This window comes from Pinus tabuliformis, chromosome J (assembly GCF_031772625.1).
Source record: "Pinus tabuliformis cultivar Carrire ecotype Pingquan chromosome J, CPIR1, whole genome shotgun sequence".
Taxonomy (NCBI): domain Eukaryota; kingdom Viridiplantae; phylum Streptophyta; class Pinopsida; order Pinales; family Pinaceae; genus Pinus; species Pinus tabuliformis.
The window spans coordinates 466934392-466947363 of record NC_142295.1 but is presented as its reverse complement, the minus strand read 5'-3'; the positions used below and the strand labels follow the sequence as shown (position 1 = coordinate 466947363).

General features: G+C 35.6%; 1 protein-coding gene across 5 annotated transcripts in view; it reads right to left on the bottom strand.

Moving 5' to 3' along the window:
- LOC149227860 (histone acetyltransferase subunit NuA4-domain protein) overlaps nucleotides 1-12972 on the bottom strand; it is a 325335-nt gene that overhangs the window by 219757 nt on the left and 92606 nt on the right. For all 5 annotated transcript variants that reach the window (XM_089377943.1, XM_089377944.1, XM_089377945.1 and 2 more), the window contains exons 3-4: nucleotides 11849-11949; nucleotides 10581-10650 (exon numbers count right to left, since the gene is read on the bottom strand). In XM_089377943.1, the coding sequence (XP_089234069.1) occupies nucleotides 10581-10650; nucleotides 11849-11949 (171 nt within the window). The remainder of the gene's footprint in view (nucleotides 1-10580; nucleotides 10651-11848; nucleotides 11950-12972) is intronic.

Below are 12972 nucleotides of genomic sequence, written 5' to 3'. Positions count from 1 at the left end.
TTTTACTGGGCTCCTCAGAAAACACGGATCGGGAGTTGGCTGGTCCAACTGAAAACTTCCCCTAACGCCCGAGGATCTAAAATCAAGATTTCCCTGCAAAACTCGATCTAGCCATTAAAAATAGAGCGAGAAAATAATAATAAAACTCAGACAAATAGAGATACCTGCTATTACGTTCAAAATTTAGATTATTATTCAAACCCCAGCAACTGAGCAAGATACCTGTACTCAAATCACTCTTTAGAAGCTATCATCAATGGCTTTAGAAAAAATTATGCATGAAAACAACACATCTTACAGTATTCCCATGAAGAGTAACACCAGCAAAACTTAACCCCAAAGTCTTTCTTTATTATTCAGAAAAAAATTACACGAGCTTTTTGCTAAGCACGCGACTCAAAGGTCGGATAAATCAACTGACAAATGACTTCCTATTTAAAGATAAATCCTCCTACGGCTAGTTCGAGTGATCCTCGTCAAAGAAATCTCAACCGTTGATGAAGATTAAAATTTTTGTTAATAACTTAATCTCATCCGTCGAAATATTTAATTCTTCAAGAAATTCGAATTTTTCAATTAAATGCATTTTAATTAACTCAAAAAAAAAAATTTGAGTTAATTTCCCCAAAAATTTGACTTTGACTTAACCCCAGGGATCAAAGGTTTAAAATTTATCAAAATAAGTAATTTACCTTAGTCCCGGAACCTTTTAAAATTTAAATTTTTAAGGACCGATGAATTTTGCCTTTGAAGAATTTAAATTTACCTAGGACCTAGAATTAATTAAATTTTTGGCCTAAGATTTTAATTAATTTTTGGCCAAAAAAATTAATTAATTAACCTATGAGGGGATAAATTATTTTTTCAACCCTCAAGGCACTTTACATCATGATTTTCATATTTTTTACATCATAAGGGGGCAAACCCATTTGTAATAGACCCTCATGGACCACCCATTTCTACGACACAAATATAATCTAAGAGACTAAGCAATTTGTAATAAAATAACCTAACCAAATAGTTAGGATTATTCCCAAATTACTTTTACATAGACTCGATTTAGAACACTAGGACTCGCCTAAGATCCTAGGGACAAAATCCATTTCAGCTTTCGGTTAAGACTAGAGGAAAACTCTGCCGACCATCCGAGAATGGATTGGTGAGACAAAAAACCTCCCAAAATGGAGATCATCACTGGAAATGTAGGTTTACCTACGTCATTACATACATGACATGGATCTGCTGAGATTATTTACATTATACACATGCAGAAAGGGTTTACATGACATCTTGGAAGTCAAGTTGATGATGATAGCTGGACGGCACGAACACATTGATCAAGTGCTATCCCTTTTGCGAAAAAAGGGGGTGTACTGTTATGGGTCATTGACACGTAGTGGTCAACATTTGGCTCTACTTGGGGACATGTTGCTGCCCCGGAGGAATGTGAGAATCCAGAATCTGCGTCCATGCAATACACAATATAACATAAGTAGCATCCATCCATATATCATCATATAACATTGCGCATAGGGAAGATATAAGCTCTTGATTTATTAACTATCCTAATAACATGAAAAACACAAATCTAACTATAAAATGAAATACTGAAATAACAGGGTATAGGGTTAGAAATACAATACAAATATGCCCCATGGCATGAAATGCGTTCAATATAGTGCATACTGAGCATTTGCCTGCTTTCAGGAAAATCTATCGGTTGTTTCTCAGATGTGCCATGTCCAATCCTGCACACAGTAGAACTTTTTCCTATCTGAAAATCAAGCTACTCGCGGCCATCAGTGCATCAAACCACTTTATCATTCTCTTTCTCTTGCGCTTTTTCTTTGTGGCAGGTTGTATCACTGATGACGTGGAACATTCTCCTTGAAAACTCTCAGATGAAGTATGTAAGATATGCATGACATGTCTTTCTTCATTCTACATCTGCTCTGTCGAGAATGATGGATCAGTGTCACAGGTGTCATGAGTTATAACTTGATCTTTTTTTAATTCTTCTTTGATCATGTCATTCTTAGTTAAATCTTCATTACTGGAGCTAGCCACTTTCTCGAGATTTTCACAACAAGGCGAGACCTGTGATTTCCTCTCTTCCAGCCTCTTATGTAATGAACTCATTTCTCTAGCATGTCTTACTATTAACTTCGCTTGATTGAGTTCAGTTTTCACGAATCTTTCTTGCAGAGTGACATGATTAGCTTGCATAGTCTTTATTAGATTCTGAATAATGGACATTTGATTAGAATGATTAACTTCCATTATTTTTAATATGTTTTCGATGATATCTATTTCATCTGTATTTATGACACATGGTACCTGCTTTTCTTCTATGGCCAATAATCTATTCTAAAGAGATATCTGACCAACTTCCATGTCCTTTATAATTTTATCATTCTTTGCTTTCATGCCCATGAAGCAGTTTTGCATATAGTTTATCTCTTTCTTATGATTTGCTTGCATGGTAGCTAATTGATTATTATAATCGAATCTCGTGATGGTCATTTCTTCATCCATAGTTGACAATTTGTTCTTAATCAAACTTATTTCTTCCTGATAACTCGCTTCCATGGCAGTTAGTTGATTTGAATGATTGAATTCCATGATCGTCATCTTTTCCTCTAGGGCTAATAACTTGCTTTGCATAGAATTAATTTCCCTAGCATGATCAGTTGTTAATCTTGCTTGATTAAGTTCCATATCTTTAATAAGTTGAGCTTGATTAACTTTTGCATTCTTGCTTACTTGAGCCTGATTTAACTGTATGTCTTTAACCATTTGAATTAACTCCTTGAAATCATTTTCAACTTCTATAGTTTCCTTTACTTCAGCTTTCGCTTTGACTTTGTCTTTATCTCCATATCTATCTTCAAAGGCATCAATGATTGATTGTAGAGAATCAAAAGTGTTATTAGGGAAATTAACAAACCAATCTAAAGCATCTCCAGATAAGGTAAGAATGAAAATCTTCATCTTCACATCTTCATATTTAGAATATGGGAGACACTTGCTTATACAAAGGCTGACATTCTGAAGGTGAGTTTCGGCAGTAAAAGCATTGTTACCTTGAAAAGGAGGAAATTCATTGATGGCGTCACCAAAAAAAGAAGGATAACCATGCGGAGCTCCCTGAATATTAGTAAAATCACAAGGAGCAAACAAGTCATAATCCATGATGACTTGTTTAACGGGAAAAAGATGGGCCAAATGGATATCAGAGAGAGAGATCCCTGCTCAAGAAAATCAAAACATCTACAAGAAGCGAGCTTCTAGTAGAAATTCTTGTAAGAAATGGAAGAAGTGGAGTCGCCACTTGAGCATGAATCTCTCACAAAGTTTCCAAAGGCGAAACCGAAAAGTTAGTGGATGGAGGCAGATGGATATTCAGGGAGGGCTCCCTGTCTAGGATTAAATGAATGAATAAGTGGAGTCGCCACCCAAACAGGAAACCAACCGGAATGTCCAGGTGCAGAAAGTGAAGATGAGAGGATTAGATGAGAGATGACGAGAGTTAGGATGAAGAGACAAAATGATGCCAAAAAAATGAGATGAAATGTCGTAAAGCCAAGGTCCAATACAGTGTTGCAGGGGAGCATCCCCCCCCTCAATTCCGCTCCCAATATGCGCTCGGAGCAGGAGCGGGTCGGGAGCGCACTCCCTAAAAAAATTTCGCTCCCTGCCTTTTCGGGAGCGTTTTTCTTTTTTTGCAATTTTTTTTTGTAGTAATGTTCGAAATGCAATTTTTTGTTTAAAGATACAAATAATTTTTGAGTGGGGCAGCTTAATGATCAAGTCTAGGCCCTAGTATTGTTATGCTATTCATGGTAATATTAAATTCTTAAAGTAAAAGTGACATTCTCCTTAATCTTCATTTTCATCCTTTTACTTAAATTTTTAACATTACCATGAAATGACTCAGGATGTTTGAGAGTGGTTCCGGCCTCATTGGATTTCATATGGAGAAAGTAGAATTTTAGATTTCATTCAAAATCCAGCAGACTTATCAGTTTTTCAGGATTTCAAGATTGGGGGATTACAATGTTTCCATTGAATTTTGTCATGTATTAGGGTATGGAACTCGTATTTAATCAAGAGCACCAATCCCTCTATGTACATTGATGTTAGTGACATTGGTTGTCGAACTCCTCTATCATGACCCTCCTAAAAATGTACGCATCACACAAACAAAATCTTGACTTGACATGCTATGCTTTTTCTATCTTATGTTAACGCTTAGAGGGTGATATTAATGACAAAGATCCCTATACAGATACAGAGTTAATGACAAAGATACCTCTGGATATTAATGCTTAGAGGGTGATATTAATGACAAAGATCCTGATTTTCCAACAAGACTAAAAAATTAGACATTTCTCGTGGTGGCAAGAGGCCCGATATTAATGACAAAAATCCTGATTTTCCAACAAGACTAAAAAATTAGACATTTCTCGTGGTGGCAAGAGGCCCAAGCATAAGAAATAGATAATAGATTTACTTCTCTTGTCTAGTTTCTAGTAGTTTCTATAACTATTGACTCTTTCATATTTATTATGATATTTTTTTAAACAATATATGACAATTTAAGTTTGAAGTTGGCAATTATAACTCATTAGTAATGAATTATGAATATGATGCTTCATGAAAGTTGAAAGTTGTTTCATTTCATTTCATTTCATTTTATAACATTTCATTTCATGTTAGATATTATTTGTTGTAATGGTTACACTTAGCTTACGAGTACAACTTTGGTGATCAATGATGATAAATGTTATATATTGAATTTTGAAAGCTAGAAACTTTAAGATTGATGAATCATGAGACTCAATATGTTGTATGTTACTATGTTACTAACTTGTGGACGTGGTTGATGAAGATTATAACTTCTAGATGATTGTTGTTATATGGTTCAATCTATGATTTTTATGTTTTTTATATCTAATTCATTATTCTACATGCTTTTGTTGACATATATGTATCAAAACATAAAAAATATATATATTATATAAAAAAACGCTCCAGGATTCGCTCCCAAACCGGGAGCTTCTGAAAATGTCACTCCCGCTCCCGTTCCCCGCTTTCGCTCCCGCTCCCAAGTAACACTAGTCCAATAAATAGGTCCTTGGCGGCAATGCCAAGAAGTGTTGACTTTGTCGACTAGAATGAGAGATGAGAAATGAGAAGAATGATGAGGAAATGTCGTTGAAGCGCCGAGAATAAAATATCCCCAACAACGGTGCCAAAAAATGTTGTGCCGCTTGACGAGCTAATGAATGGCGGAAAAGATGAGATGATTAGAAAAATGTCGTGAGGACCAAGGACAGAAAAGCTCTATCCCTAGCAACTGCACCAAAAATTTTGTCGCACAAAATGTCCAAGCAGTGCGACAACGCTCAAAGTAAGGGTTGTCACTCTAATCCTTACTCACTCAGTTTAAACTCTCTCCTAGACAAGTCAAGGGGGGTAGTCCCTGAGGTAAATGAATGAGAATACTCTGTGAAACACAAGCTCTAGGAGACTTAAAGATGGACAACTTGATGAATGCAAATGGCTCCTGGTCAACTAAGATAAATAGATCAAACACTAATATGACCAAGACACAACCACAAGATAGAAATGATTATAGACCAGTGCCTTAATATTCAATTAACCAAAGACTAAATAAAAACAAATTACCCAGAGCAATTTATATTGTGGCAAAGCGACGATCATGAACAATTAAGTGTAAATGCTTAAAACTTTAACATGCAGGATATTTTAGATTTAAAATCATTTTCATTAATAACTCAAATCTAGAATAATTTATCATTTTCCAATAGGCAATATAATTTTAAAACATTAATCGCACTTGCCAATAGAGAAATCAATACCACAAAAAATAAAATTTTACATTTAACACCAATGATACCAAGAAACTTTAAAATTGAATTTTAATTATCCCTTAGGCAATTAATTTAATGTGGTAAAATAAAGAGAATAAATGTTTAATGTGACTAAAAATCAAATCAATAGACCTTAGTTAAAATGAAAAAAAAATTATGGGTCGTAAGCCACATAAAAAATAAATAAAAAAAAATAAATATGAGGACGCAAATTCCCCTTTTGATTTAATTCTTTTAGGAATTTTAAAGTCACATAAATGAAATTTTTTAAATTTTATATTTTTAATGTTTTTGCAAGTCGATGGAGCGATGGCAGTGGAGAATGGATAGCGTTTGGAGTTGCAACAAGAAGGGAGCCATGATGAGGGAGGAGTGACGGGCCGAGAGAGGGTAGGAGTTCTCAACACAGAAGAAGGGGCAGCGAGAGGGCAGCGATGAGGATTGGCGCAGGTCGACAAGAAGCGCCAAGAGCAAAAGGAGAGGGTTGCGGGTAGGTTGCAGGAGCTAAGGAAATGGGTTGCGGATGGAGGGAGCAGGCAGCACGGGGAGAAATGGAAGAGGTAGTCGTGGGTAGGAGAAGAAAGGGGAACGCAACAGGGTTTGATGGCATTTGCAAGTTGACAGCGGCAGCAAAGAATGGAGGACACTAAGGGAGGCAGCGAGTAGTAGTGGAAAACGCAAGTCAAGCAGCTTCTAGAAGAAGTATACAAGACCCACGCAGCAAGGAAGGATTTGGAAGAGGGAGGAAATGAGCTACGGATTTTTTGATGCAGGACGCAAAGGAAATTTGCAGATCGATGGAGAAAGGAGGGCTGCAGAAAGGGAGAAATGAGGGGTGGCAGCAAAGATTGCAGAAAAGGAGGAGCAGAAGCTGCGGGTAAGTATTCGAGTAGCAGCTTCCAAAATTACAGCAAAAAATGGGAAAATCTTAGGCATCAAATGAATGTTGGAATAATGGAGGGATAAGAGTTTCCTAAAAAAATTGAAATTTTGCAGCGAACCCAAAAACCCAGGGAGCAAATCAAAAAAAACCAATCAACAAAGAAATGGTAGCACAAAAACTTCAGAAAAATTCCCAGAAAATCTTATTTTAAAATGAAATGCTTTTGCTTCAGATTTATTCGTTAAACCCTTATGAAAAATTCTAGATTTAAAACTTTTTAAACCCTTGGACTGCAAAATTATGTTGATAAACCCCCAAAGATCCAGATCTTACCCTTCAGGGCCTAGATCTGGACTCTACACAAATTTCCTCCTCATATCTGTAGCTACACGACAACAAGAAAACACTCAAACGACATATACAATGTAAAAAAACTAAAACTCATAAAAATCCACATTAGAAAACCAAAAGAAAAAATACAGATCTATGCACAAGAATGGTAGATCTATCAGATCTGACGAGTATGAGTCCAACTCCGCTCCCAGATCTGATAATCTAAGGCTCTCAGCAGCCAGATCTATCAATTTCCCACACAAAAATAATTTTTTTTAATTTTAAGGAAGTGCTAACTCGAAACCCTTCGTGCATCACCAACAAAAAAAATCTTATGATAAGCCCGGGATTAATTTTACTAGGCTCCTAAGAAAACACGGATCAGAAGTTGGCTGGTCCAACTGAAAACTTCCCCCAACGCCCAAGGACCTAAAATCGAGATTTCCCTACATAACTCGATCCAACCATTAAAAATAGAGCGAGAAAATAATAATAAAACTCAGACAAATAGAGGTACCTACTATTACGTTCAAAATTTAGATTATTATTCAAACCTCAGCAACTCAGCAAGATACTTGTACTCAAATCACTCTTTAGAAACTATCATCAATGGCTATAGAAAAAATTATGCATGAAAACAACACATCTTACAGTATTCCCATGAAGAGTAACGCCAACAAAACTTAACCCCAAAATCTTTATTTATTATCTAGAAAAAGATTACACGAGCTTTTCGCTAAGCACACGACTCAAAGGTCGGATAGATCAACTGACAAATGACTTCTTGTTTAAAGATAAATCCTCCAACGGCTAGTTCGAGTGATCCTCGTCAAAGCAATCTCGACCGTTGATGAGAATTAAAATTTATTTTAATCTCATCCATCAAAATATTTCATTCTTGAAGAAATTTGAATTTTTCAATTAAATGCATTTTAATTAACTCAAAAAATAAATTTTTGAGTTAATTTTCCCAAAAATTTGACTTTGACTTAACCCTAGGGATCAAAGGTTTAAAATTTATCAAAATAATTAATTTACCTTAGTCCCGAGACCTTTTAAAATTTAATTTTTTAAAGACCAACGAATTTTGCCTTTAGAGAATTTAAATTTACCTAGGACCTAGAATTAATTAAATTTCTAGCCTAGGATTTTAATTAATTTTTGGCCAGAAAATTTAATTAATTAACCTATGAGGGGATAAATTATTTTTCATCAAGACACTTTACATCATGATTTTCATATTTTTTACACCATAAGAGGGAAAACCCATTTGTAATAAACTCTCACGGACCATCCATTTCTGCGACACAAATATAATCCAAGAGACCAAGCAATTTGTAATAAAATAACCTAACCAAATAGTTAGGATTATTCCCAAATTACTTTTACATAGACTCGATCTAAAACACTAGGACTCACCTAAAATCCTAGCGATAAAATCCATTCCAGCTTTGGGGTAAGACTAGAGGAAAACTCTGCCGACCATCCGAGAATGGATCGGTGAGACAAAAAACCTCCCAGAATAAAGATCGTCACTAGAAAAGTAGGTTTACCTAGGTCGTTACATACATGACAGAGATCTATTGAGAATATTTACATTATATACATGCAGAAAGCGTTTACATAACATCTTGGAAGTCAAGCTGATGATGATAGCTGGGCGGCACGGACACATCAATCAAGTGCTATCCCTTTTGTGAAAAAAGGGGGTGTACTACTATGGCTCGTTGACACGTAGTGGTCAACACTGTTGATAAAGGAATTTTAAAACTTCAGCTTTGTCGTGAAACAATGATGATTATTAATTGGATGGAGTCTTTAGGATGGAAAACCAATTTCTTGGATAAATTTTTGAGGTCAAAAGAATGCAATACCTTTTTAACTCTCTCTTACTCTCATGTTTACAAAAGGCACAAGCCTGAGGTGGATGATTTGTCTAAGGAAGGCCTTCAACATAAGGTGGGAAGGTGAACAGTCCTGGAATCAATGGTTGGTCTGGTCACCTAACTTTTCTTTTCAAAATTGAAGTGATCTGCTTGCTGGTTCTGTTCAACTCTTGCTGACTATTTTTCTGTTGATTGCCATTGACGACAGGCTAGGCACTCAGTGTATAGCTCCAATAGAGGTTATGGGAATACTGTAGCTACCATGATTTCCCAGGCTCTCAAGGATAATTCTTTTTTACTCTGCATGATAGGCTAGATGTTGCCAAATGCTTGAAGTTTTGAACTATTCTTGAAAACTGCTAATTTTATCCTTGGACAGATATATTATCTTATTTTGCTAATGTAAATGCTGGAACGGTTTGAAGACTGCTGGACAGATATATTTTTGAAATCATGATGTAATTATTAGGACTTCTATGTTCTTTGGCTCATTATGGACGATGTCTATCCACAGTTTCTTGAGATTCTGTATGTGAAGGATATAGGGCAGTCTTTTGAGTGTTTTCATTGAGGATAATTACACTGATCCATCATGCAATGCTAATGGATCTACAGAATGTATATCCATTCTTTTATGGAATAGAAATATATATGTTTTCCAAGGATAACAAGTATATATATATATTTCATGAAACACAAATTAATCACAAAAATTAGTTTGGTGGCACCTGGATGCCCAATGGTGGATTGCACTTACAAACCCATATTTTTCCAAGAAAAGCTCCAAAATAGTCTTGACAGAGGTATATGATATAACTGACTGATACACAGAATGATTACAAGTGGATAAAATCTCTTCATATAAAAAGAATGAAGGTCAAAAGAACTGTATAAAGGGAAGATACACTCGACATATGAGCATAGACACAAGGCTTGGAGGCACCTGCAATTCTCGAGTCTGAACTGTTGAAAAATGAACTCCACAATCGTATTCTTAGAGAAATAAAATATGATTGATAGATGGTAGAATGAATACATGGGAGGGTAAAAGTTAAAACCCTTATTATACAAAGAGAGAGAGAGAGAGAGAGAAGCCCTAACTTGTTGCCTATTCTACTTATAGGATAATTAGGCCTTTATTAACACTGATCAGTGTAAACAGACCTTATTGAACATTAGTGGCCTTATGTAATGATTAAAAAAATGACCTAAGGACCTAGGACCATAACTTTATCATCTTAAGCCATAAAACTATGAACTTAGAAGCAAAATAGCTTGTTTACATACAGCTTCTATAACAAAAATGTTGTGTTTATGCACACAGCATGCCCTGCTGCTGTCCAGTCAAAGATACATTTTTCTAATACATATCAATCTATTGAATAAAAAGGTATTGGATATTCCTACTGGTACATGATACAAAGGTCTTAGGAAGCCATCACGATGCTCATACATGCTTATATTTTTCTTTATATTCCAAGCAACAAAGGGAAAAGATAAACCCACTAAAAGACACAGATGCCAAACAATCTAACACACAAACTGTTCCAGCCGCAAAATAAAAGGGCCAAAAGATTTTACCGCTGGAGATGTAACTGATGATAGTGAGAAGAGTCTGTCTTCAGGCTGAAACTTCCTCGACCGCCTTAGGCTGAAAAAGCTTAAAAGATCATAATCTGCATATAATCAAGATGAAGGGAAAAAAGAAAACATACTGCAGCACAACTTGAATTTCAAAACTGGTTTTCAATATAAATTTGCTGGTCAGGAAGAATAACATTAACAAATGATTACAGATGAACACAAAATAAGAATGTTTATAACATCCATTTTTCTGTCAAGTTCCTGCACAATTATCTTACATAAGACTGGATGTTTCTGTTCATCTTTGCAAAACGGCAATAGCCCACATGAGATATATCTTGTAAGCAAGGTCCAAGTGACTTTTGACAGCACATTTAGGATGCCATGTTATCCTATAAACTTAAAAAGGACTTTCCATGAGTATTACAATAATCAAAAACCATGTAAGCGCTGTGAGCATAAATAGCCAGGATATCATTGCTGCTTACACATCAAAATGCATTATTTAGTCTTGAAAATAGGTTATTTACACTGTACAGTATTACTACTTTTGACCTGTTAGTGCAAAAATGATCACAGTACTACTCATGGGCAATTTAGTACCTGAAAATTTAAATAATAACATTGGAGAAAGACCAAATTAATGGACACCCTCTTTCATCTCTGTAACAGATATATCCAGATTTTGCTTAAGGCTGCTATCTTTTCCCAAAAGAACTGCGTAATCAGCCCATACGAAGCTTTTATAATCATAGGCAACATCTTCCATCAAAGCAGGAATAGTTAGATTGCAAGAGAGCTTGCAAGTTGAGATCTAATTTTTCCACCATTCATTTTCCCAAATGTGAACAGCAAATCATGCTCTCCTGGCTTTTAGAATATCTACTCTAGCACTTTCCGGAAAAATTTAAGGTATGAGTGAAGGTGATAAAGACAAGAAGCCCCTTGCCAGCAACACTTTATTTTAGAAAAAGCGCAATGGTGTAGGGATAGGATCAGTGATTAGGAAAATACTAGCATGTATAACAAGAGATTACCCTGGCATAGCCAGAACTTTCTGAGACGGTGTGTAAACAAATGACCTCAATTGTTTTAAAGACCACCTAAGCAACCCAAAGACAACAACACATATACTGGACATGTAACTAAGCAGAAATACTTAGGAGTTTCAGATACGGAAAAACAAATCATAGATTTCTGACAGATACAAAGAAGATAGGTAGCATATTTTCATAAGATATCCTCAGAATACAGTAAACACTTACTTGGCAGTATTTCTGGTAGATGAAAGAAACCCTTCAAAACCTCTTAAAACATTTCCACATTGACTTGAATCATGCAAGTAGCTTGTCTCTAAATCATAAACCTGGAAAAAGATGAAAATAATTATCAGAACATTTTTAAATGCAGAGAAATATCAGTAGCTACCAATAAAAAAGCCCAATTTCCAATAACAATTAGATCAGGCTCACTTTGTCATTTTAGGTACATAGATTAGCATCCAATCATTCCCAATGCTATATATGTTGAAAATGTAACTAGGTTCGGTCTTCATAATTGTCATTGTACTTGTATTAAAATGTATTTTGTAAAAGGAAATTTTATTACTATTATTATTCTAGTCAAAGCATGTTCTTCATGCTTCTAAGGTTTATTGAGTCAAAGAAAATTTATTCGAGTCAAAGTCCCATTTGGACTTTCATGGAAGAAAAGAAGATAAAAAATTGTAACGAGTCAAAAGTCAAAATTGTCTTCCACAATACCAAGTCGGCCCTCTTGGACAACTCGGCCTAGAAGAGGCACCTATTCAAACTCCTGCGAAGTGTATAAATACAAGAGAAGTTCGACCTCATTTGGCATCCATCCATCACTTTGATTTTTGTGCAAGAAGAAGATAAATTTCAGCAAAAAAGTGAAAGGAGAAAGAGAGAGCAAAGTCAAAGGAGAGAGAAAGTATTATTTTCTGCCCTAATCTGTTCACACATGCGAGTTTCTCTGCAGCTGTTAAAGGACACAGATTTCAGGGAGGCCAAAATTTCAGGGATTGGCCACAAATCAGATGTTTGATCAGCGTTGACTTTGTTGACTTTCACCAGCAAGAAGAAAGGATTGAAGGAGGGCTGACTTGGGACATTTGTGGAGGTTTTTGGTCTTGGATCTTGGATATCTCACTTCGATCTGATTCTATAAGAAGAGGAATTTTCTGGGTTTTCCCCCTTGTGGGGTTTTTGCCCTAGCTTGGAGAGCCTAATTTCTTGTGTTCTTTTGTTTCTTTGCGATCTTCATGTACATTTTGGTAATTGCTTGATGAAAAACATAACATAATAATAAAAAGACAACAAACACTCAAGTAATTATCGTGAAAGAGAAATCAACCCTAATATGCCTA